This window comes from Drosophila miranda, assembly GCF_003369915.1.
Source record: "Drosophila miranda strain MSH22 chromosome Y unlocalized genomic scaffold, D.miranda_PacBio2.1 Contig_Y2_pilon, whole genome shotgun sequence".
In the NCBI taxonomy this organism is placed as follows: Eukaryota; Metazoa; Arthropoda; class Insecta; order Diptera; family Drosophilidae; genus Drosophila; species Drosophila miranda.
In genome coordinates this window covers 29109896-29136685 of record NW_022881614.1, presented here as the reverse complement: position 1 = coordinate 29136685, position 26790 = coordinate 29109896, and the positions used below count along the sequence as shown (strand labels likewise).

Sequence of the window (26790 nt, the reverse complement as noted above, 5' to 3'; positions counted from 1 at the left end):
CCCATTTGCTTTGGCTTCGCCATTCGCGCTGTGCGAAGAAGCAACAACAAATGTTGAATAAGAAGAAGCAGCAGCAGAATTGGTAGCCGGAAGATATTTCTGCGAGTTGCCACCCACGAAACAACGCCACAAAAAGGGGCCAGAAGTTACTCTTCTCGCGGCGGCGCATTGATTGGGCTCTCTCCCTCTCTCTTCTTTCTCTCTGTGGCACGCAGAAAGGTAGAAGAAACAGGCGCGTGGCAGCAGAAAAAGTAGTAGATTGCAGTTTTCGAGTTTGGAAATGCAGCCACGCGTTGCGTTGCGTTGCTTCCTCTCCTTCGCTCTGTGCTAGTAATGGCCTGTCTCTCCGTGCTCTCTGACCACCTTGCAACCCCTAAACACTGTGCGCTCTCTCGCTGCGTTCCATACCTGTGAGTGTGCGCCGTCTCTGTCTGACGCTGTCGCGCGATGCTCGTCTCGTGTCTTGGCTGTGTTTGACTCTCAGGCTTCATTCTTGCATTCGGCTGACAACAGATCAAGGTTCTCTAACGGTACAAATTTTCACTCTGTTCGTCCGTTCGTACCTTCGTAGTTCTGTTTCTCTGCCGTGTGTCCGTGTGCGTACGTGCGTGTGTGAGTGGTGTTTTGGCACTTTGCGAAATACTTATCGAATATTTTGCAGTGTAAGAAAAGCGGACTGCAGGCCCACTGGCAACTCTGCCACCCCACCAAACCCCACGTCTCTTCGGCAACCCAGCAGAACTGTCAAAAGCAGAAAACAGAACGGCACAGAACCCCATTCGCACGTCCGAACACTGAGAGTGCAGTTTCTTAAATTTTTGCAGTTCCCTTTTATTCAACAATGTGAAATTATCCAAATTGTAACTCGAAAGACAAAAATAAAAACCCAAGTGAAATCCAAATTAAATTTTGAGAAATTGAACTGAAAATCACGGCCACAGACGTTGATCAAAATTTACTGTTGTTGCCGCCGCGCCACCATTTTGTAAGCGAAATGCGAAAAGAGAGGAGAAAGCGGCAGCAGAGTGGAAATGGATGTGGAAAATGAAAATGAACAGAAAGTAAAACAATCAGTCCGTTGCCGTCGCACAAAAACAAAAAAGGAAAAGCGCCCGTCAGAAAGTTCAGTCCTCCGTTCACCGCTGCCGCTGACGCCGCGTTCCACCGCCCATTGTTCCCATCGTTCGGCTGTTGCCTGTTTCCGGTTTTTCGTGTGTTCCATTAATGAAAAATCCACCCCGGCGCGGATCCAGAGCGCGCCCCCACAAGTAAAACAAAGTCGGCAGCAGAAGCAGCGGCGGCCCCGTCCGTCCGTCCGTTCGTCTGTCGCCCTTTGCCCTCTGTCTGCTGTGCGTGTGTGCTTTTCTAGTCTAGATGTGCGTTTGTGTGTGCGGACGGGACGGGTCGGAGCATTTTCCATTTTCCATAAAGGTTGCACATCACACACAGGCGGCCGAAAAACTTTTCAAGTTTACTTTTATGCGATTTCCACAGTCGTTCTGTTCTGCTGTTTTACTTTTCATTTCCCCCCTCCTCTGACTCGCTTTTTACAAGTCACTCTGACGTTTCGGCCATTTTTCCCTTTTGTTCCGTCAGAGCTCTCTGCTCTGTTTCTGTTTCTCTTTTGCCTTTCTTCGTTTTTGTTATTTGCCGGCGCTTTTCTGCTCCTGGTTTTTTTTGACAACTTTTCGAGGGTTGTTCGATGGTTTTGGGAGGCTCCTAGTTGGGTTTCCTTGTTGATTAATGCGTTCCGATTTAGTTCCAATTAAAACGGGAATTTCTTTCCGTTCGTTCCTAGTGGATAGATATTTCTTCTATAAGAAAATATGATTTTTATACCCGATACTCAAAATGAGTATTGGGGTATATTAGATTTGTGGTAAAAGTGGATGTGTGTAACGTCCAGAAGGAATCGTTTCCGACCCCATAAAGTATATATATTCTTGATCAGCATCAATAGCCGAGTCGATTGAGCCATGTCTGTCCGTCTGTCCGTCCGTCCGTCTGTCCGTCTGTCCGTCCCCTTCAGCGCCTATTGCTCAAAGACTATAAGAGCTAGAGCAACGATGTTTTGTATCCAGACTTCTGTGATATGTCACTGCTACAAAAGTATTTCAAAACTTCGCCCCGCCCACTTCCGCCCCCACAAAGGACGAAAATCTGTGGCATCCACATTTTTAAAGATACGATAAAGCCAAAAACGCAGAATCGTAGAGGATGACTATATGTTCTAGAGTGTAAAATCTCAACCAGATCGAATAATTATTATAGCCAGAATCAAGAAAACAATTTCATTCTTTCTCGCTCTGTCTCTCTCTAACACACAGGTTTCATGGTCGGTTTTACCAATTGCAAAATATGAGTTCAAGGATCTCAGAACCTATAAGAGCCAGAACAACCAAATTTGGTATCCACACTCCTGTGATATCGGACCTTGACCGTTTGACCCTTCCGCCCCCGCAAAGGACGAAAATCTGGGGCATCCACAAATCTCAGAGACTATTAAGGCTAGAGTAACCAAATTTGGTATCCGCACTTCTGTTAGATCTCACTATAAAACGTATATCTCAGAGAGAATTATTATTAGAGAAAACTAAAAACGCAGAATCATAGATAATGACCATATCTATCAGACTGCTGAATCTGGATCAGATCGGATCATTTTTATACCCAAAAGGAACAAATCAATTTGCACTGGCTACGCAGCGCCCGACGTCACGCTCAGACTGATTTTCTGTCTCTCTCGCACGCACTCTTTGTCGTGTCGTTTAATATTAGCGGCGTCTGCCGGAGGAGAGCCATACTGACTAAGTATCGGGTATAACTGTAGAGTTGCGGTGTCCGCAGCAACTCTCAACGTTCCCCCTCGTTTTTACTACTTTTCTTTTCATTTGGTTCTGGTTATAACTTTTTTCCAATTGAATAGTTTTCATCATTTAGCAGCTCTTCCAATACTAGATCTCATTTGGGCACTCTTTGAAGTACGAATATGAATGGAAAATAATTGCAATTTAAATGATTTTCACAATTTTGGAGCGGGAAAACGTGCTCAAGTGGAGCACACGGTGGCGAAATGACACATAAATTTAAGAGATGATAATATAAATATTCCCCTCCTTTGATCCGTTTGTAATAAAGGCTTTCCCTTTCTCTCTCTCTCTCTCTCTCTCTCTCTTTCTCTCTCTCTCTCTCTCTCTATCTATCTCTTTTTGTATCCGTCTTGCAGCTGGTTCCACAATCAATCACAGAGAAACCACATGAAAACGGAAAATTTATCACGCAAATCAAAAGTGCAATAAAATTTTAAAGTGTTTTACACTGCGCTACAGGAAGCTGAATCGAAGCTGAGAATAAACAAACAAGCAAGAGAGCTACACTACCAACAGGAACAACAACATTAGCAATATTAAAAACAAACAAACTAACAAACAAACAAGAAACATTAACAGAAATTACACCAACACCAAATAACAACAGCTACAACAACAACAACAACAACAACAATCGCGCGCGTTTCACGAGCGTTTGTCCGACACAAAAAATACAAAGAAAAGAAATAAAGTCTCAGGTCTCACGTGGAGGCAGAGACAGAGCTTTGAAGAGAAGAAGAAGAAGAGGTCGCGTAGTCGCCAGATCGTTCCGATCTATTGTATAACCCCCCTTTTATCGGACGCGGAGTCGAGGCTTAGGCCCCAAAAAATCGCCAAAATTCTACACCAACAAGCTTTAATCAGCCCCGAGATTTCGCTCCAGTTCGCAACGGCGACCACAATGCCCTACAACGGCGCCAGCAACGGAAGCGGAGTAGCCGGCGGCGGCGGAGGGGCCACCATAGTCGTCAGCGAGGGGCCCCAAAACAAAAAGATCCGCACCGGTGTCCAACAGCCCGGCGAGAATGATGTGCACATGCATGCTAGGGTGAGTATCTCCAGAATCTATGTACCTACATTCCGCAATTCTCTCAATGTCCTTGTCGGGTGGGTGGATAGCAGCACGGGGTGGATGGGAAGATCTCTCTTGCCACCCTTATCAGACACAAACAATAGTATTCCCGGCACTCATCCATTCAATCGGCTCTCACCACCTTTTTCCTGCCCGCCTGTACCTTCGGTGGCCTCTGGGCGGCTGGACTAGCTGATAATTCCCGCTACGGGGTGGTAGTTCCCTGATAAAGTTTTCCCTTTTTTATACCCGATACTCAAAATGAGTATTGGGGTATATTAGATTTGTGGTAAAAGTGGATGTGTGTAACGTCCAGAAGGAATCGTTTCCGACCCCATAAAGTATATATATTCTTGGTCAGCATCAATAGCCGAGTCGATTGAGCCCTGTCTGTCTGTCCGTCTGTCCGTCCGTCCGTCCGTCCCCTTCAGCGCCTAGTGCTCAAAGACTATAAGAGCTAGAGCAACGATGTTTTGGATCCAGACTTCTGTGATATGTCACTGCTACAAAAATATTTCAAAACTTCGCCCCGCCCACTTCCGCCCCCACAAAGGACGAAAATCTGTGGCATCCACAATTTTAAAGATATGAGAAAACCAAAAACGCAGAATCGTAGAGAATGACCATATCTTTTAGACTGCAGAATTTGAATTGGATCAAGAAAACAATTTCATTTTTTCTCGCCCTGTCTCTCTCTAACACACACGTAGCATAGGCGGCTTTGCTTAGAGTAAAACATTAGCGCCTAGATCTCAGAGACTACAAAACCAAATTTGGTATCCACACTCCTAATATATCGGACCGAGACGAATTTGTTTCAAAATTTCGCCACACCCCCTTCCGCCCCCGCAAAGGACGAAAATCTGGGGATATTCAAAAATCTCAGAGACTATTAAGGCTAGAGTAACCAAATTTGGTATCCGCACTCCTGTTAGATCTTACTATAAAACGTGTCTCTCAAAATTTCACCCCACCCCCTTCCGCCCCCACAAAAGACGAAAATCTGTTGCATCCACAATATTGCACATTCGAGAAAACCAAAAACGCAGAATCATAGATAATGACCATATCTATCAGATTGCTGAATCTGGATCAGATCGGATCATTTTTGTAGCCAAAAGGAACAAATCAATTTGCAGTGGCTACGCAGCCCCCGACGTCACGCTCAGACTGATTTTCTGTCTCTCTCGCACGCACTCTTTGTCGTGTCGTTCAATATTAGCAGCATCTGCCGGAGAGAGCCATACTGACTTAGTATCGGGTATAACTGTAGAGTTGCGGTGTCCGCAGCAACTCACAACGTTCCACCTCGTTTTTTTTGGTGTTGAAGTTCCCAAATGCATGGAGCTCCTTCTCTCTCTAATGGCAGATTGCATTGCTTTTATCCGAAATATAGCGCAGAGACCGTCGCTAACATTTCATAATGTTGATAACATTTCGTAGGGTAGAAATAAAGCAGCAATTGGAATATTCTTGGATACAAAGTAACACATTTTCAATAAAGAACGAGGGGGAACGTTGTGAGTTGCTGCGGACACCGCAACTCTACAGTTATACCCGATTCTAAGTCAGTATGGCTCTCCTCCGGTTTTTGGTTTTCTCATATCTTTAAAATTGTGATTGCCACAGATTTTCGTCCTTTGTGGGGGCGGAAGTGGGCGGGGCGAAGTTTTGAAATATTTTTGTAGCAGTGACATATCACAGAAGTCTGGATCCAAAACATCGGTGCTGTAGCTCTTATAGTCTTTGAGCACTAGGCGCTGAAGGGGACGGACAGACGGACGGACGGACAGACGGACAGACGGACAGACGGACAGACAGACATGGCTCGATCGACTCGGCTATTGATGCTGATCAAGAATATATATACTTTATGGGGTCGGAAACGATTCCTTCTGGACGTTACACACATCCACTTTTACCACAAATCTAATATACCCCAATACTCATTTTGAGTATCGGGTATAAAAAAGCGAGCATTGATATGGTTGGAATTATGAAGAAATCTTCAAGCATGGATACCATTTGTCACCACTTCCAGGAAGAGAATCTTCCAATAGAGAGAATCATTCTTTAGAATCAGATGGGTATGTTTTCAGGAAATTGAATTCATTCTTGCCTCTAAATTCGTTTGGACTCTGCCGGCTCAATCACATTTCTATAATGGAAACGAAACTTAAACTTAAACTTAAATTGAAACATCCTGTGGCTTTTACAATTGGCTTGCAGCATTCTGTGGCGACAGCTGTAATTTTCCACGGCCCAAGCCGAAGCCCAAGCCCAAGCTTTCTGTTGGCACTGGCACCCACGACGCCTGCAGCAGCAACAGAGAAGTGGCAGCACAGAAACAGCCGCGGCAGTGTGGCAATTGTTGCTGTTGGGGCTGGTTGGAGGGTTGGAAAAATCGACTTCCACCATTGCCATCGGCTGTCTGCTGCTCGCCGGCCCCTTATCTGCTCGAGCCGATAAAAATAACATTTGGTCCTATGCACAGAGCCCAGCCAGAGTCGACAAATAAAAACCGAAAACATGATAAAACATGGCCCAAGAAGGCGTGCTCGCGCCCGTGTTCGATAGTGTATTGATTCCTGTGGGGCAAGGCCTGGAGGCAGCCCCAGCATGGATATTACTTCATTTCGGTTGCCAGTTGTGGCATGGAAAGATGGCTGGGTGGCACGTGCATGAAAGGAGCACGCTCTTGCGGCCGCGCAAAGTATGCAACAATTTTTCCCGTCCCTTAACTAATGGTATTGCCTGTGTGAGTGTGTTTGTGTGCTGGTGTGTTGGTGTATGCCTCATTTCTCATTTGGCATTTGAGCTGTTGCTTCCGCTTGATGTTGCTGCTGTTGCTGCTGCTTCTGCTGCTGATGTTGCTCCTCCTCGTTGTCGTTGTCGTCGCCCACACTTAACTTGTGTCGTTTGGGTCGTCACCGTCACCGTCACCGTCACCGTCACCGTCGCCTGTCTGTCGCTCTCTGCTCCGCAAGCCCTTTGCCGGACTGCCTGGCATCTGCCACTTGGCATCGTTTACGCTCTCCTGCCTAGACCTGCCACTGCCACTGCACTGCATACCTGTAGGCGCCCCAGCGCGGACAGGAGCGAGCGAGCGTTGCCGTTGCGTACGTGCCTTAAACGTCACTTCCTACGTGCCCAAAAGGCAGCGGGCAAAGGAGGAGCGAAGCAGCCATGTGATTAAGTGCACTCGTAGTCGGATGCGCTGAATCCCATGGACTAAAGAGAGAGAGAGAGAGAGAGAGGGGCAGGTTAAACGATTTAGTTCTTGCCCTTTTTGCTAATGCCGCTTGAACCAGAGATCAGAAATTGTGGCAGCCCTGAAGAGGTACCCCTTTAGGGGTGCTGCCGTGTGTCGCCCAGGCCTGACCTACTAATGGTGGCACGCGAACGAACCGAAAGGGAAATCCAATAGCAAATGGGAAAGAACGAGCACTTGAGCCCGGAAATGCCACACAGACACAGGTTTCGGGAGGAACAAGTTCTTCGTACTTGAATGCGTTAAAAAAAAGAAGTTTTCAGGATTCGAAAGATCTTGGATTTAAGAGCTTCAAGCAGGCGAGCATCTGGCATCTCCTTTCGGGCATTCGGTCAAATCAAATGTAAAGTGCACGTCCACTGATTAAATCTTCATCATTCCATGCGGGTCATCAGCATGTCTGCCTTTTGCACTTTGCCACTGCCACTGCCACTGCCATTTCCATTGATGCATTCTGAAATACGTTGGGATGCGGCAACGTAACTCACTCACTCCACTGTCGCCGATGTGTCTGGGAGCATGACGCATGCCACTCCACTCCACTCCACTCCACTCGTAAAATTCTGCATCCAGACTGGAGGCCATAAATAGAAGGGGCACACACTCCTCCTGGCAGCTGGAGTAGGAGTAGGAGTAAGAGTGGTGCAAAAAGTCAGAAGGTATTTTTTGGTGGTGCGTCTGAAGGCCAACCAATCCACACATCCGTCCCTTTGGGCGGGCACCCATCCCCGTTTCGTCGCTGATGCAACAGTCAAAATGCATTTGCCAGAATCTGTCTGTCTCTGGGCTGCGGCCTCTGGGCATCGGCTGTTAATTGAATGCATCACTCCGGGCAACACGGGGGCTGTGCAGCAACTGGAGATGCACTCGACTCCACTCCACTCCACTCCACGGGGGTTGCAAGTTCTCTTTAATCATGCTTTGTTTTTACCTTTTGGCGAACTTGCAACGCTGGCTTTTTTACTAGAAATAATTGATTTTCATTGTCTCTGGTCCGCGAATGTCCGCGTGTATGGAAGGGTGGGCTAGGTGGCTGAAAGGGTTGTTCGTGCATCTGTCCAGCTGTCCATCCTTGGGGGTTTATTACACCCTCTGACGCTGCTGCTGCTGCTGCTGCTGCAGGGTTGTGTAATTGGGCTAATTGACAGTGCAGCTTGTCGCTGCTAGTTACCGTAAGAGTATCTCCTGCACGAGTATCTCCACCTTACCGCATGTAACTCTAAGGAACTTTAACTTTCGATTGTAGTCTTTGGCACCGCTAAGAAGTTTTCTATTTCTGGTACTGACATTCGATCTCTTTGATTGATTTTCCGTATGCCGTACAGAAGTTTTCTTCTTTTTGCCTCAGCAAATGAAATTTCCTGCCTGATTGGCATTTCAAATGAGTCGGAGACAGCTGTGGCTGTGACTGTCGGACGACACTGTGAATAATAAGTTCTGTTGCTCATATTTCGGTCAAAGCCATTCAAAATCGAATGGAAAGTCATGCATGTTCGGCAAAATATGCTTTGGGATTTCTATTCGAATGACCTGTAAATCAGTAGCATTGGGGAACTCAGTTTCCAATTGCTGCATTATTATTCTTATTCGTTCAAGCCATTATTTTTTGTAGTTTAAATTGAAAATCTATATATTTTATATTTTTTTATTGTCCTAAATTTAAAAATTGTTGACTTGGCAAAAGGTTTGATGGCTTTTTCTATCGCTTCGCGAAAATTCTTAAGTTTCTTAGCGAAAAAAATGTTGTCAGCCTTTAAGAAATCATATTAATTTCCTCTTTTCCTACAACCAAAGAAAAAATCCATGAAATTTTAATATTTACACCTATGTATATTTTAAAATATATACCAATCGATTTTTTTCCGAGAGTGGAAATTGTCAAAATGAGTGTGTTTCAGCTATATTTTGCGTGAATATGAAAATATTTTATTTAAATATTTAGTGTTTTAAAATACATTTAATATTTATATTAAATATATTTCCTAAGGTGTTTAATATTTATATTTATTTATCTAATTTATTCTCAAATCAAAGTGAATTCTATATAATTTCACTGTTTGCATTTTTAAACCGAATTTTTAATTTCAATATCCGTGTGTTTCTTTTTACTACGCCATTTTTCTCCGAGGGTATGCAGACAAATATTTATCCAATAAATAAAATATGCAACACTCACGAATGATGAAAATGCTTTTATTAGCTTTAATTTCTGCATCCAAAATTAAAGTTTTGAGTTATCATCTCCTAGAATTGGATTTAATAACTTCATTGCCTCCCAAGAAACCACAGCCATGATGATGATGATGCGACTGACGAGCTCCTTGGTTTTTTTTTTTTTTTCATGTGGAAAATTTGTATTTTATTGTAAACAAGTTTACTGCTACCTTTCGTGGCAACTTAATCTAGTTTTACATTTAAGGGGAAAAACAATTGATCACAGGAGATACATACTTAAACTTAATGTTACATATATGGAGTAGGTACATACATTATTTAGAATATTTACAAAAAGTTAATGAGATGTTATAGGAGGGATCTAGTAGGGAGATCCAGTGGATGACTCCTTTTGAGTCTTCTTTTCCTTGGCGGGTTAATTAGACGTCTGGCTAGCGCATTAGGGTGACCACCAAGTCGTTGCAAGTACCTTGCTGCATGTAATTGTATAACATCGCCCACTTTGGGAACCTTTAGGTCCCTCTCGATGTCGCTGTTTCGTATGTACCATGGAGCATTGCATATTCGTCGTAGAATTTTTGACTGAGCAACTCTAATTTTATTTAAGTTGGTTTTTGACGCGATGCCGTAAACTTGAAGTGCGTATTTCCATATGGGGCTGAGGATGGACTTGTATATCGTGACTTTGCTGTACAGCGATAGCTTATTTCTTGGTGCAAGTAGCCACGCCATCTTTCCCGCTTTCGCCATCACAGACTGTCGAACCATGGTAGTATGGGTTTTGAAATTTAGTGACCTGTCGAGTACAACACCCAGGTATTTGTACGAGCTCTTGTGCGTAAGTGTGGAGCCCAGCATATTAATGCCTCCGCAAGAAAGTGTTCTCGTAGCAAAAGTAACATTAGCACATTTGCTGCTGTTGATGCCTATTTAGCTCCTTGGTTGGGCCTCAAATTAACACCTTGTCATTATGTTTTATTCTGGTTTCATTCGGTGGACTGCACAGACAGCCGACAGCGTAATAAGGCGATTTGTTGGCATAAGGAAAACGTAATCTAAACAAACAACCAACAAAAAAAAAAAAACAAAAAACACGCTTCCAAAAATAAGTTGTCAGGCAATTTCTTTTCAGTTTTCGTTCTGTTCGGCGGAGGTGTCCGCCTTAAACACCAATTACCAGAAATTATGAATCGTGTGGTGAAAGAAAAAAAGTATAGTAGAGAAGAGAGAGAGAGAGAGAGAGAGTGAGAGATGTGAATATTCTTCTCAGCAAAAAAAAAAGAAAACAGAAAAAGAAAAAGTTCAATTTATGCCCCTTGTGGCCACTATCCCATTCCGATCCTATCCATTCTGCTGCCCCTGCTGTTACTTCTGCTTTCTTTATGTTTTTCTTTTTTGATTCTTTTCTTGTCTCTTATTCTCGTTTACTTACATCGCCTTGAGCGGGGGGCAGTATTGTCGTGCATTTGCCGGATGTCGTGCTGGGTATCCCCCTCTCTCGAAGGTCGGAAGTGTAGTTTTTTAAGTACACGCTTATACAATTTGATATATAATATATATAATTGTATATAATTTGATATATGGCTCATTGTCATTTTGCCATCTTCTGGTGGACATCTACCAAATACAGCTACAGCTTCACCAACTGTATCTGTAAATGTATCTTATTCTGCGTTCTCTGGGGGTCAGGATAGTGTGTTTTTTATAGAGTACAAAGTTGAACAAGGTCATCCAGAGATGTTTCTTCCCTTCCACATGAGAAGTGGCTGACGTGGAAGAACCCGGGGGGAATTCTTGGAAAATATCTGTCCTCCGATGGAGGATATTTCCTGGTTCTGCTATTCCAAGTGCTCTTTTGATTATTCAATTTTCGTTGTAAATATGAACATGTCTAAGAACCAACCACTGACCTCCCGTCCGGGGGGGCGGTGTAATAACCACCCTGTAAAGTGTAGAGCCCACCCCCTCACGCACTTTCCTTCTTGAGATTTTCAACAGCTGCATGCAGATTTATTCATGGACTAACCTGCGTATGTAATTATATCATTATTGAGGGGTACTTCTGAAGTTTTGTCCATTAATGGATCAACGCCTCGCCTTCGCTGCTGTGTTTGTATCTGTATCTGTATTTCTGACGACATGCGACACACTTTTAAATGCCAATTACGAACGACTGCTAACGGTTCTCGTGCCGCTTCTCTTTAGCCTTTTTCTATTATGGCTAACCTCTACTTTGCCGTTGACTTTTGCCTTTTGTCTTTTTTTTCCCCCTCGTACTCGTTCAATATGCCAGGCACAATCGCTGCCTGCCACCTCCCAAATTCGAGGCCCAGAACCCGAACCCAAACTGAGAGTCGGGACCCATGTAATGCGGTACTTTGGAAACTTGCGTCAATTACAAATGTGTTTGTGCGTTTCGGGAGAACTAAAGGGGAAGAGCGGGAGAGAGAGAGAGAGTTAGAGAATGGGGGCGGGAGCGGGGGCATGGACACAGCGACAGGCTGGAGGCAAACGCCGTGACTTGCATAGAAATGTAATTTTTGTTCTCTTATATATATTTTTTTTTGTTTCTTAGTCGCGCTGTCGTCGCTGTAGTTCTACGAATTCCTTTTCCATCGCTGGGTCCCCAACTTGGGGCTCTCGAATAATTCGCTGCGGTACAATTAGTTTTCATTTGGCCGTGCCACCTTCTTCTCGCTGCTCATCTCCGTCCCCACGTCCCACAACCTACTCCCTTCTCGTACTCCAGCCATCCAGCCAGACCCCTCCCCAAGAACTGGCTAAGAGTGTTCCGCTTCATCCTCCTACTCCTCCGCCCGTTTTGGGGCAAGTTTATTTTCACTTTGAGTCATTACAACATTTTGGCATGTTCTTCATTCTGCTGTATTATTGTTATTACGATTATTGCGTGCCACGTTCTCTCCTTCTCTCCTTCTTTCCCTTGGTTCTTGTCTGCAGTTTCGTTGGGAATTCTAATATCGGGTTTGGCTTTGAAATGAATTTCGTGAGTGAAATATCGTGATGCAAGTACAAACAAAAGGCACGCATTGGGAGATTTTCCAGCGCAGAAAAGTATTTGAACTCCCGTTTTCGTTCAGTTAAGGCCCCGTTCTGGGCCCAGATATTTCTGATATTCTGTTGAATGTTTTTTTTTTTAAATTATTATTTTTGCAGCCAAAGCCGCATGGTCAGCTTCTTGAGCCGGTTGGCTTCCTGCTGTGTTCTGTGCTATGTAGCGCTGTGCTGCGGTGCGTAGAGGAATGCCAGCCAGGTCTGGTGAGGTATGGACGGGAGGGGGGCTTGGGGCTTTGCCTCAACCGCTGACTAATGAAATTTCATTCAGCTCATGCTGCAGGAGAATGCAACCGCTTTTGGATAATTCTTCTAGCTTATGAAAGCTAGAATTCCCTTTAAGACGCTTTGTTGTGGCTTTCACTTTAACACTAAAATGTTATACATTTAAGCTTCACTTTGGAGATACAAAACGTTCGGTTTTTAACATTTTCACAAGCAATCCGAATAGCTGTTCCTTTCCGAGCAGATTTGGAGACATTTCAAAAGGGGTCAAGTGCAGTGTATCCCTCGGATACTGTTTGCAAATAGCCATTTCACTAATTGATCGAGAGATACGTCAGGATGATTGTAATTAAGTCATTTTTGATGCTGTTTAGCATCTACTTAACCCGCCCCCGTGGGCCCTTTCACACTCTACCACACTCGACCCCCCGCCACTTTCCCTTCCCCTACATTCCCTTCACAGCCGTGCAATCGTTCGGCAATCCATTTACACCCAAAACATTTCACAACTTTGAAATTCAAACAAACGAGGGGGAACGTTGTGAGTTGCTGCGGACACCGCAACTCTACATTTATACCCGATACTAAGTCAGTATGGCTCTGCTCCGGCAGATACTCAAAATGAGTATTGGGGTATATTAGATTTGTGGTAAAAGTGGATGTGTGTAACGTCCAGAAGGAATCGTTTCCGACCCCATAAAGTATATATATTCTTGATCAGCATCAATAGACGAGTCGATTGAGCCCTGTATGTCTGTCCGTCTGTCCGTCTGTCCGTCCGTCCGTCTGTCCGTCCCCTTCAGCGCCTAGTGCTCAAAGACTATAACAGCTAGAGCAACGATGTTTTGGACCCAGACTTCTGTGATATGTCACTGCTACAAAAATATTTCAAAACTTCGCCGCGCCCACTTCCGCCCCACAAAGGGCGAAAATCTGTGGCATCCACAATTTTAAAGATATGAGAAAACCTAAAACGTAGAATTGTAGAGAATGACCATATCTTTAAGACTGCGGAATCTGAATTGGATCGTATTATTATTAAAGCCAGCATCAAGAAAACAATTTCATTTTTTCTCGCCCTGTCTCTCTCTAACACACACGTAGCATAGGCGGCTTTGCTTAGAGTAAAACATTAGCGCCTAGATCTCAGAGACTACAAAAGCTAGAGCAACCAAATTTGGTATCCACACTCCTAATAGATCGGACCGAGACGAGTTTGTTTCAAAATTTCGCCACACCCCCTTCCGCCCCCGCAAAGGACGAAAATCTGGGGCATCCACAAATCTCAGAGACTATTAAGGCTAGAGTAACCAAATAAGGTATCCGCACTCCTGTTAGATCTCACTATAAAACGTATATCACGAAATTTCGCCCCACCCCCTTCCGCTCACACAAAGGACGAAAATCTGTTGCATCCACAATATTGAAAATACGAGAAAACTAAAAACGCAGAATCATAGATAATGATCATATATATCAGATTGCTGAATCTGGATCAGATCAGATCATTTTTATAGCCAAAAGGAACAAATAAATTTGCACTGGCTACGCAGCGCCCGACGTCACGCTCAGACTGATTTTCTGTCTCTCTCGCACGCACTCCTTGTCGTGTCGTTTAATATTAGCGGCGTCTGCCGGAGGAGAGCCATAGTGACTTAGTATCGGGTATAACTGTAGAGTTGCGGTCTCCGCAGCCCTCGTTTATTATTAATTTGTTGCAACCATAACAAGCCGACAATTTGCCGCAGCCCCAAAGTATATTTATGCACTCGAGGGGCATACAGCTTGTCTCGTTTGAATTTATTTTATCGGCCAGCGGGGGTGGAGGGGTCGGGAGATAAATAATGGATTCGACTGGGATCGAAGAGGGGAAAGAAAATCCGACGAAATGGGGGCGTCTCAATGTGTGGCGGCAGGAGATCTACTCGTAGTGGGGGGCTGGGCGGCGTGGAGATACAATATCTTAGGCGGTTGCTATTGCTACAATAGAACTACTCGTTTCAGTAGACCGGTAGACTAATTAGATACAATTCCAGTTGGTTTGGAATGCCGTTCTCTGGGCCCGTTTCCCTCAGATACAATGCAGTGTCGCATGGCGGGGGGGAGTGCTGGGGGGCTGTTGGTGGGTATAGCGATAAATAGCAACGAGCCACCGTTGCAACAGAACAGAAAACACGTTTTTTCTTTATCGTTTACCCCGTCCACGGGTATGACGTACTACGTTGCCGCAAGTGAACGTGTTGTTCTAGTTGGCAATTGCACATGTTCATATGTTCGCAGCAGCAACAGCTAACAGGTATCCCACAGATGCAAGATACAGCTGTGGTCTAGTTTATTTAGTAATGCTGAAGGGATTCCTTTTTAATCGCGTCATTCCACTGTGGCTGGCATTTACCGTAAACCCTTTTCGCATTGCCATGCTCGCCTCGCTCTTCCGCTGCTTATTTGGCGCTCAATTTTTATGGCCGCGCTGCTTTTGACTCATCGACGCTCCGCTGCCTACGTCTCAAGTAGTGTTGGGTAAACATTGCTCATTTTGGTGAACATGTTCACTTGTTCTTTTTTAGTAAGTGAGTCAACTCACTCATATTGCTCACTTGCTCACTTGCTCTCTTAGATTGCTCAGTTACTCACTTGTTCACTTGCTCAGTTGTTCACTTGCTCAGTTGTTCACTTGCTCAGTTGCTCACTTGCTCAGTTGCTCAGTTGCTCACTTGCTCAGTTGCTGACTTGCTCAGTTGTTCACTATTCATGCACAGAACCCTAAGCACCACAGACTTTTACACAAATAAAATACTTTACATTTCATTATTAATCAAACATTTTATTTCCTTTCATAGGAATTCTTATACTAACATAAAAATAAGGAGATCCTTTCATAGGAATTCTTATACTAACATAAAAATAAGGAGATCCTTTCATAGGAATTCTTATACTAACTTAAAAATAAGGAGATCCTTTCATAGGAATTGTTATACTAACATAAAAATAAGGAGATCCTTATCATAGGAATTCTTATACTAACTTAAAAAAAAGGAGATCCTTTCATAGGAATTCTTATACTTTTCGTTTTCTTCATTTTAGCGCTATAAGAGAAAAAAATGTTAATCAAGCAAACAAGCAATCAAGTACAAATTAGGTTGAACTCACTTCCGATTTACATGTTGTTATGCAAAAAAATTAAATTTTCAACGGTTGTTGACTTTACGTATGGTTTCGCCTGCACTTGAAAATATGCGCTCGCATGGCACTGAGGTGGCGACTAAGCAGAGGTGCTTCAGCATATAGTTATAAAGTAGCGGGTATTGCGCTTTCCGCTGATTCCACCATACCAATGGATCATCTTTTCGGCTGATGTACTCCTCAGCCAGGTACTTATCCATTTCTCTTATGGATGCTGCCGTATTGTTGGTGGGTTGGCTTACTTGCTGAAAAGTGGTATCAAATTCAGCCCATATTGTGTCCTCTTCTTGTTTTTTGTTGCTTATAGCTTCTTGTGGAGGTTCAGGGAGTGACCGTATCGTTTGAGCCAATTTTTTGTTGATATCCGCTACTGACTTTTTAAAGGCCTCCGCAGATTTAAATGCGCGTCCTTTGAACCTGGGATCCAGAACAGTGCTCTCCGCATACAAAATATTAGCCTCGAAATCGTTAAACCTGCCGTCCATCTCGTTTATGATTTCATTGATTACTTCGGCAACTAGGTTATTTTTAACTGTTGGATATATTTGAGCCATTTTTCTTTGAAGTAACGTAACGTAACAGTTACGTTTTTTTCAGCTGAGATCTCTTCTGTAACTTCATAAAATGGCTTTAATACGGGAAGCACTCCATCAATGACATCCCAGTCTTCTGGTGACAAAATTAAATCTGTCCTTGTTGACAGAGCTGCCACGACTGCCTCCTTCAGGATAGACAGCCGTTCAAACATTTTGTACGTTGAGTTCCAACGTGTTGGCACATCCTGTGTTAGTTTGAGGTCAGCCAACTTAAGCAGCGCTTGCATATCTTTAAGCTTTTTTAAGCCTGATGAGCTGCGATGAAAATATTCGCTTATAGCTTTAGCTTTTCTGCGCACACTGCTCATTTTATCTAGAGCTTTTTGGACAATTAGATTTAGGGTATGAGCAAAACACCGTATATGACTCCAATTGCCGGTTCTAATAGCAAGAGCAATGTTGTGTGCATTATCGGATGCTATTGCTGCGACTTTGTTTTTGAGATCCCATTCATTCACAATTTTTTCCAAAAAGCTGCACAGATTCGCAGCAGTGTGCGACGCTTCAAAGGCCTGACAAGTAATTGTATAGGACGTCAGCATCGTTGATTCCTCATCGATAAAATGTACTGTGACAGCCAGATAACTTTCGTTGGTTATAAATGTCCAAAAGTCTGTAGTTAAGCACACCGCTGTGGCCGCTCGTAGTTCTTCTATTATCGTCCCAGTGTACTCGTCACGAATTTTGGGAATCAAGGAACTGGTTAATGTTTTCCTCGTCGGAAGCTTATAGTTTGGGGCGTGCGACACATCGTGAATAAATTTTTTAAATTCTGGTTCTTCAACCAAGCGCAAGGCGTGATGACCCTTGGCGATCATCCGTACAAGTTGCAGATCAATCTGCTGCGCTTTGCTCGCTGGTACAACCCTTTCAGCAAAGCTTGTTATTTTTGGTTGCGCACTTTGCACAAAAATCGGGCCATCGGTGTTTTGCCGGATAACGGGCTCCATAGACGCCGGGTGCTTGCTCTTTAAATGGCGGCTTAAGTTGCTTTGAGATTTGCAACTCAAAATAGATTTGCAATACGTGCACTTGGCTTCCTGGCGTCCAACTTCCTCGAAATGGTTCCAAATCTCACTATACTTCCGAATAAGCGACATAGTGAATTTTTCAAAATTGCAAACAGCTTTGCCCGTAATATAAAAAGTGTGAAGTAAACGCAAATATGAGCAAAGCTGCCAGATCGCAAAATGCCCTTTGAGGAGCAAAATTGCGCAAAAAGTGAGTAGAGAACAAGTGAGTAAAAATGAACAAGTGAGTAAAAATGAACAAGTGAACAACAAAGAACAAGTGAACAAAAAAGAACAAGTGAACAACAAAGAACAAGTGAACAAAAAAGAACAAGTGAATAAAAAAGAACAAGTGAACAACAAAGAACAAGTGAACAAAAAAGAACAACTTCGAAGGAACATGTTCAGTTGCTCACTTAAGTGAACAACTCTTTTTTGTTCACTCACTCATGAGCAACACAACACTAGTCTCAAGTCATGCATGCCGATGGCAGGGGAAAAGAACAAGACTGCGGTTGCTTCTGTTGCTTGCTCTGCTTTCTTCTGCTGCCTGTGCGCGCTCTCTCTCTCTCTCTCTCTCTCTCTCTCTCTCTCTCTCTCTCTCTCTCTCTTCCGATAAGCTTTCTTTAGCACATTTCTTTTCGCGCGCGTGTTTTCTCCCTCTCCCGAAAAGATCTGTTTATTAAAGCCATTATTTAATTGCTCTCAAAATTTCTTTGAAAATAGTTCGTGGCGTTTTCGGCTTGTTTCTGTGGCCCACTGTCGATTGTAATTACTCAGTTGCTCATATGCCACCGATAGCGCCAGCTGCGCAGCCAGCGTCGCAATGTTTTTCTCTGCCTCACCTCGCGTTTGCCTCCGCTTCTTTTTCTTCTCTTCCTCTTTCGCATTTCAGCTAAGTACATATGTAGATAAAACGAGGGGGAACGTTGTGAGTTGCTGCGGACACCGCAACTCTACGGTTATACCCGATACTAAGTCAGTATGGCTCTCCTCCGGCAGACGCCGCTAATATTAAACGACACGACAAAGAGTGCGTGCGAGAGGGACAGAAAATCAGTCTAAGCGTGACGTCGGGCGCTGCGTAGCCACTGCAAATTGATTTGTTCCTATTGGCTATAAAAATGATCTGATCTGATCCAGATTCAGCAATCTGATAGATATGGTCATTATCTATGATTCTGCGTTTTTAGTTTTCTCGAATCTGCAATATTGTGGATGCAACAGATTTTCGTCCTTTGTGTGGGCGGAAGGGGGTGGGGCGAAATTTTGAGGTACACGTTTTATAGTAAGATCGAACAGGAGTGCGGATACCAAATTTGGTTACTCTAGCCTTAATAGTCTCTGAGATTTTTGAATATCCCCAGATTTTCGTCCGTTGCGGGGGCGGAGGGGGTGTGGCGAAATTTTGAAACAAACTCGTCTCGGTCCGATCTATTAGGAGTGTGGATACCAAATTTGGTTGCTCTAGCTTTTGTAGTCTCTGAGATCTAGGCGCTAATGTTTTACTCTAAGCAAAGCCGCCTATGCTACGTGTGTGTTAGAGAGAGACAGGGCGAGAAAAAATGAAATTGTTTTCTTGATGCTGGCTTTAATAATAATACGATCCAATTCAGATTCCGCAGTCTTAAAGATATGGTCATTCTCTACAATTCTACGTTTTTGGTTTTCTCATATCTTTAAAATTGTGGATGCCACAGATTTTCGTCCTTTGTGGGGGCGGAAGTGGGCGGGGCAAATTTTTGAAATTTTCTTGTAGTAGTGACATATCACAGAAGTCTGGATCCAAAACATCGTTGCTCTAGCTGTTATAGTCTTTGAGCACTAGGCGCTGAAGGGGACGGACGGACAGACGGACAGACAGACAGGGCTCAATCGACTCGGCTATTGATGCTGATCAAGAATATATATCCTTTATGGGGTCGGAAACGATTCCTTCTGGACGTTACACACATCCATTTTCACCACAAATCTAATATACCCCAATACTCATTTTGAGTATCGGGTATAAAAATAATTAAGGCAACAACAAATGGAATTGTTATTTCGGCTTTTGTCTTTTGGCTCTCTTTCGTTTTGCTTTTCTTTTTTTTGGCAGGTGCTTGAACTTTTTTTTGTACACTCTCTTTTTGTGTGGTGTGTGGCTCTCTTTTGACGATCTCTCTCTCTCTGGAAATGCTTCACCTTTTATGGAAATTTTTGCACCGTCAAAAACGTGTTTTATGCAACAGCAAAAACACAAATCAATGCAGTTTTTCCCCTCTTCCGCAGATCCCCTCTTTCTTAATCATTTTTTTATGCGCCGGTTTACCTCCACAGTAAATGTTCTCCCCAGCCCTCTCCCCAGCGTCAGTCTTGTTGTTGCTTGCTGCTGCTGCTTTTGAAATCCAGTTTTGCGCAGCTGCAGCACAGGCGAATAAAAAGCGCAGTCGCGTCGCGCATCAGTTACGAGGCAAACAGCGACAGAAACAACAAAATAATTTCGCTGACCCACTAAAAAAAAAACAAAAACAAATGCAGCCAAATATAATTAAACGTGCGTGTCTGTCTCTGTCTCTTTCCCTCCCTCTGTCCCAGTCTTGGTGTGTGTGTGAGGCAAAGTTCAAAAGATAAAAGCAATAAAGAAAGAAACAACAGTAACTGCAGTGCTGCCAATTTACAAAAGCCCAGCTCTAGCAGCAGGCTCTTCGACGCGTGAGAGCGTAACAGAATGCAAGCAAAAACGAGCGTCACTCAGTCCAAGGTGTATTCATGCAAGGTGAGGAATTACTGATCACATCTCCCTGATTGACTATTCTTCTGGCCAAACTAACGATATTTTTGTGGTCGTATTTGAAACTTGACTGGAAGAGCACTCTCTGCGAATGCCTCACTTTGTTTTTATACACCTTGCGTCCGTAAGTCATGTGCACTGCAGCAGAGGCTTCCACGACTACGACGACGAATACGACGACGACTGTATTGCAAAAGCAGCACATTCGGTGCACGCTTCTTTTTGTTGTTGTGGTTTTCGGTTTTGGTTTTGCCAACATTCAACCAATCAAATACCCGTTTTTTGGCTTTGATAATCATTTTGACAATTTTCTGCTGCCTTGGCATAAAAGGAAAAGTGAATAAACTGCATCAATGCACACAGATACAGATACAGACACCCTACGGGAATGGTTGCTGCCACGTGTAGAACGCAATATTTTTTTAATATACGTAATTTGTATACAATATTATTCTTGCGGTTGCAATTCCGAAAAGAGATTTCTTTTTGTTTTGCCTTTGATAGTATTTTTTATTGCTGCAAATGCAGAAAAAGTTGTGGAAAAAACGAGTTGTTTATGGTTTTGACTTTGCCCGCGGCGCCTGTGCACTCTGTTCCGACCAAATGAAATTAATTTGTAAACGCAAACGAATACTAGACTTAATCATGTTATTAATGTCGAATCAGGGCAGAACTATATGTCTCTCTGCACTTAAATGCCGCTCGAAAAGGGCCATAAATTGAATTCAATAACTATCGCAGGGAGAAGGGGAGTAGGATAAGCACTTTTAATTAATTTACACGAATAACACATATGCCATTTGTGCAATTTTTATCAGCGGCAACAGCTTAATAATAAATTGCAATAAATTAATCCCTTCCCCTTTTTTTCGTTTTTCTCATTTTAGGTAAGTTTGATGGTATATATCTCCAGGCCCGATACGAATGTACATAATTTATGGCATGTAGGTATGTAGGTTGCACTGATTTCATGACCGAGATTCGGCTTAATGCGTTCGCATAGGAGTCCAAATCGAAAGCAGTCACAGTCAGAGTTGAAAAGTTTCTATGGCCAGGCCGAAGCCGGAAGCAAATGCATGCCACTGCCAACGATAATGAAATAACTGTTGGCTATTGAATATGGCACAAATTGTTTTAATATGTCTTTTTTTAAACCCCATTTTTTTTTGGTTTTTGTTCCCTTCTGATGCATCGCCATATTGATAGCAAAGAGCTGCGCGTATACCTCGCGAGCTAGCAAATAAGATAAAAAAAAAAAACAACCGGGGGGAACGTTGTGAGTTGCTGCGGACACCGCAACTCTACAGTTATACCCGATACTAAGTCAGTATGGCTCTCCTCCGGCAGACGCCGCTAATATTGAACGACACGACAAAGAGTGCGTGCGAGAGAGACAGAAAATCAGTCTGAGCTTGACGTCGGGCGCTGCGTAGCCACTGCAAATTGATTTGTTCCTTTTGGCTATAAAAATTATTTGATCTGATCCAAATTCAGCAATCTGATAGATATGGTCATTATCTATGATTCTGCGTTTATAGTTTTCTCGAATCTGCAATATTGTGGATGCAACAGATTTTCGTCCTTTGTGGGGGCGGAAGGAGGTGGGGCGAAATTTTGAGATATACGTTTTATAGTGAGATCTAACAGGAGTGCGGATACTAAATTTGGTTACTCTAGCGTTAATAGTCTCTGAGATTTGTGGATGCCCCAGATTTTCGTCCTTTGCGGGGGCGGAAGGGGGTGTGGCGAAATTTTGACACAAAACGGTCAAGGTCCGATATCACAGGAGTGTGGATACCAAATTTGGTTGCTCTGGCTCTTATAGGTTCTGAGATCCTTGAACTCATATTTTGCAATTGGCAAAACCGACCATGAAACCTGTGTGTTAGAGAGAGACAGAGCGAGAAAGAATGAAATTGTTTTCTTGATTCTGGCTATAATAATTATACGATCTGGTTCAGATTTTGCACTCTAGAAGATATAGTCATCTTCTACGATTCTGCGTTTTTGGTTTTCTCGTATCGTCGAAATTGTGGATGCCACAGATTTTCGCCCTTTGTGGGGGCGGAAGTGGGCGGGGAAAATTTTTGAAATTTTCTTGTAGTAGTGACATATCACAGAAGTCTGGATCCAAAACAACTTTTACACAACTTTTAGAAAGGACCGTTCGTCTCGACGGGCAGGGGGGGTTCTAATTGCAGTTGACTCTTACTTCACGTCGGAACACTTCACAGTCCAAGTTCAACAGGAACTGGAATTCCTGTGTGTAAAACTGATTCTTCCCGCTTTCGCTATATTCATTACTTGCTCGTATATCCCACCTTCTTCGGATATTTCAATTTATGAGCAGCACTTGTCCGCTTTAACCGCTGTTTCTTCCTCGCTATCTGATAAAGATCGTATGATAGTTCTTGGTGACTTCAACTTGCCAGGAACTGTTTGGTCTTCGGTAAACGAGTCTAGTATCCTAGTGCCCATGTCACGACATGACTTTGTTGACGGCTTGCTTGACCTATCCCTGTCTCAAGTCAACCATGTGAATAATTCCTTGGGTCGATTGCTTGATCTGTGCTTTGTATCGGATCCGACCATAGTGTTGTTAACCCGAGCCCTTCCGCTCACTATACCTGAAGACGCCTACCACCCTACTTTCGAGGTGTCGCTAGATATAGGACCAACTGTATTGGATCGGTCGAGTAGGCTGCCCGAACGTGTCCGCTGCTTTCGTAAAGCCGAGTTTGCGAAGCTTAATAACCTCATTAGGGATTTTGATTGGTCCGCTTTGTACTTGTGCACTGATATCATAAAAGGCACAAACATTTTTTACGATGCTCTTGGCACATTTTTCGATTCTTGTGTCCCGCTTTCTTTTCCGACTAGATCTGGAAAACCCCCTTGGTTTACCAAAGAGTTATCCAGTCTAAAAAACTTAAAATCAAGACTTTATAAAAAATTTCAAGAAGTGGGTTCTCCTACTTCTCACTCTCGCTATGTATTAGCTCGGTCAAACTTTTCAGTTCTTAATGCTCAATGCTATAAGAACTACCTATCTCGATGCAGGATACGTTTTTCTCAGGACCCTAAACAGTTTTACAGCTTCGTAAACAGTAAGCGTAGAACGTCCGCACACCCATCCTCGCTATCATTTTGTAATACGTCGGCAAATAATGATCAGGCAATTGCCGATCTTTTTGCCCAATTCTTCCAAACCACCTATTCTGAGGAAAGCTACTCTGGTCATCCGTACCCATACTGTTTACCGAGGTCGAACGGCATTTTCAGTCCCTTGTTAAATGAATGTTCCCTACTTCATGATCTTCGACTAGTTAAGCCGGTGTTTTCACCGGGTCCAGACGGGGTTCCAGGTTGTGTACTCAGGTACTGCGCCGAGGCTCTGTGTGGACCTTTGCTTAAACTATTCACCCTATCCATTGATTCTTCTTGCTTCCCCCCGATCTGGAAGGAATCGTTTATAATTCCTCTCCATAAAAAAGGTAGCAAGTCTGATGCAACAAATTATAGAGGTATAGCAAAGTTATCCGCTATTCCTAAAATGTTTGAGAGGGTTTTAACTCCGCACTTGCAACATCTCTGCAAGTCACTTATATCTCCAACTCAGCATGGATTTATAAGGCGGCGATCAACCACCACGAACTTGTTAGAGTTTACCTCTTTCATTATTAAAGGCTTTCAAGGTAACTTACAGACGGATGTTATTTACACCGACTTTAGTAAAGCATTCGACTCTGTAAACCATTCCCTTTTAGCGCATAAACTTGACCTTTTAGGGTTTCCGCCCAACCTCCTGAGATGGATTTCTAGCTATCTTTGTTCTAGGTCTCAAAGAGTCCTCTTCAAAAACTCCCTCTCTTTCCCAGTAAAGGTTTCTTCGGGAGTACCACAAGGCAGCCATCTAGGCCCCTTACTCTTCACACTCTTTATTAATGACTTACCTTCAGTATTAACATACTCTCGAGTACTTATATATGCGGATGATGTTAAACTCTGTGTCCAGTACAAGGACATTTCATTTCATCCTCGCTTGCAATCCGATCTCAATAACTTTCAGTCATGGTGTTGTGCAAACTTGTTACACCTTAATGCCTCGAAATGCAAAGTTATGACATTTCATCGTTCTAGCCCTTTGTTGGCTCCTTACACCCTATTTGGTGGTTCTCTTGAGAGAATTACCCTGGTGGATGATCTGGGTGTTATGTTAGACCCCAAGTTAAAGTTTTCCGAACACATTTCTACCATGGTAAATAAGGCCATGAGCGTGCTTGGGTTTATAAAGAGGTGGTCAAAGGAATTTGACGACCCCTATATAACAAAGACTCTCTATACCTCGCTTGTTCGTCCGATCTTAGAATACGGCTCCTGTGTATGGTGCCCTCAGTACAAAGTACACCAGGACCGTATAGAATCAGTACAGAAAAACTTTTTACTCTTTGCTCTGCGGGGCCTTAACTGGGATGCGGGTGTAAGACTCCCATCTTACTCTAGTAGACTACTATTAGTAAACCTCCCATCCTTAGTTAACCGTAGAAAAATGCTTGGTCTGATATTTATGCACAACTTGATCAGGGGTGACATAGACAGCCCTGATCTGTTGAGCCGCATAAACTTCACGATTCCTATTAGACTGACTAGAAATTTTATACCGTTGTTCCTTCCACTTTGTAGATCGAATTATTCCTTGCATGAACCGTTTAGGGTCTTATGCTCGGATTATAATTCCCTCTACCATATTATATCCACCACTAATTCTCTTCCTCTTATTAAATTATTAATCTTTACACACCTTTCTATTAATTAGTAACTGTAGTGGTATTTGTACTTTGATTGCATGCTTAGTTTCTTAGTAAGTTTAGTACTAATTTTCCTCGAATGTTAGACTAATAGCTATCTTTCTTGCATGTTCGCGTTTGGTTCGGCTACGCACCGCGCGTCATGCGGCAGCGCCCCTCGGTCGGTTGGGCGGGAGGAGGGCTGCGTTTTGCCTGGGATCCGCGCGTAACAGCCTTCTGCTGGTGTCACACGGGCCACTTGACGGTGCAGTAACTGCATCGCCTCTTGAAAGATGCAGTCATTGCATGTCAACGTCCACACTTTAAAACATCGTTGCTCTAGCTCTTATAGTCTTTAAGCACTAGGCGCTGAAGGGGACGGACAGACGGACGGACGGACAGACGGACAGACGGACGGACGGACGGACGGACAGACGGACAGACAGACATGGCTCAATCGACTCGGCTATTGATGCTGATCAAGAATATATATACTTTATGGGGTCGGAAACGATTCCTTCTGGAGTATCTGAGTATCGGGTATAAAAATACAATACTATGGGTAGCGGTTATTTATGTAGCGCACTTTGCGTTGTTGGAATAACGGCGCATCAAAATGAGCGACAGTTCGTTCAAATACGCAATAAAAGACAGAACAAAAATATCCCTTCCCCGCTATCACTCTCTCTCTCGCTTCCCCTATCTGTGTCGCGTTTTATAGTGAAATATTTAAATTGTTCCCTGGCACATTTAGCGACTGATAGTACATTCGACGAGCAGCAGAAGCCCGGCTACAAAAGCAGGGAAAACAGCCAAGAAAACAAGTGGGGCACGGGGCAGAGGAATGGGAGATTGGATGGCGGATGGAATAGATCAAGCTCCGCGAAGAGGCGACCAAGACAATGACAATACCTTTGCATATTGTATCTCACTTGAAAGCATTTCAATGGAACATACCAGATGTATAGGTAGAGAATAAAGACACTGAAGGATTCAACGAAATACAACAGCTTGAATGGCATTATAACGCAAACAGACGCTTAGGAATCCATTAGGCAGCCAACAAGTGCCTCAGAATGAAGCCAATTTGCACAAAGTAGTGTTGAAGAATGACCATCTCTAGCAATGCACGCATGTATTGACAGACATATGAGTATGTAGACGTATGTATGAGTGAGAGACGTAACGAAGCGACGTTCTCTTATCTCCCTTTTTGTTCTCCCTTTCGTTCGGTCTCTATCTGCCTGCGAGCAGAGCATTTATTAGTCACAAATAAACCTTACATATTTATGAATGGTTGCGTTTTTACTTTTCGGTACAAGAACTTCCCTTGCAACGGCAGCGAAATTCTGTCCAATAGGTTATGGGCCCAGGTTCGGATTTTGTAAATTAAAAGTAAAGTGATTGTTTTAGTTACGAACTATTAACATCGGTGTGACTCAGAGACTAAACGATAATCAGCAATGAGCGGGATGTATCAAATAGACAAATTAGAGGAGGGAAATTATGACTCCTGGTGTATTCAAATGCGGTCTGTGTTGGCGCACGCTGAATTGTGGAGTGTGGCATCTGGTGACCTGCTACCAACGAATGTTCCCGAAGGTGTGAATTCGCAGGCCAAGGATGAAAAGGCGCTGGCCATGATCACATTGAGTGTGAAAACTTCACAGTTGGGATACATTAAAAATTGCAGTAAGTCGTCCCAAGCATGGAACAAATTAAAGAGTGTTCATCAACCAAGTGGACCTGTACGAAA

General features: G+C 43.5%; 1 protein-coding gene across 13 annotated transcripts in view; it reads left to right on the top strand.

Moving 5' to 3' along the window:
• Positions 1-3673: 3673 nt before the first annotated feature.
• LOC117185934 (heterogeneous nuclear ribonucleoprotein L-like) overlaps positions 3674-26790 on the top strand; it is a 193468-nt gene continuing 170351 nt past the window's right edge. For all 13 annotated transcript variants that reach the window (XM_033398671.1, XM_033398670.1, XM_033398669.1 and 10 more), the window contains exon 1: positions 3674-3918. In XM_033398671.1, coding sequence (XP_033254562.1) covers positions 3772-3918 — 147 coding nt within the window. In that variant the 5' untranslated portion in view covers positions 3674-3771. The remainder of the gene's footprint in view (positions 3919-26790) is intronic.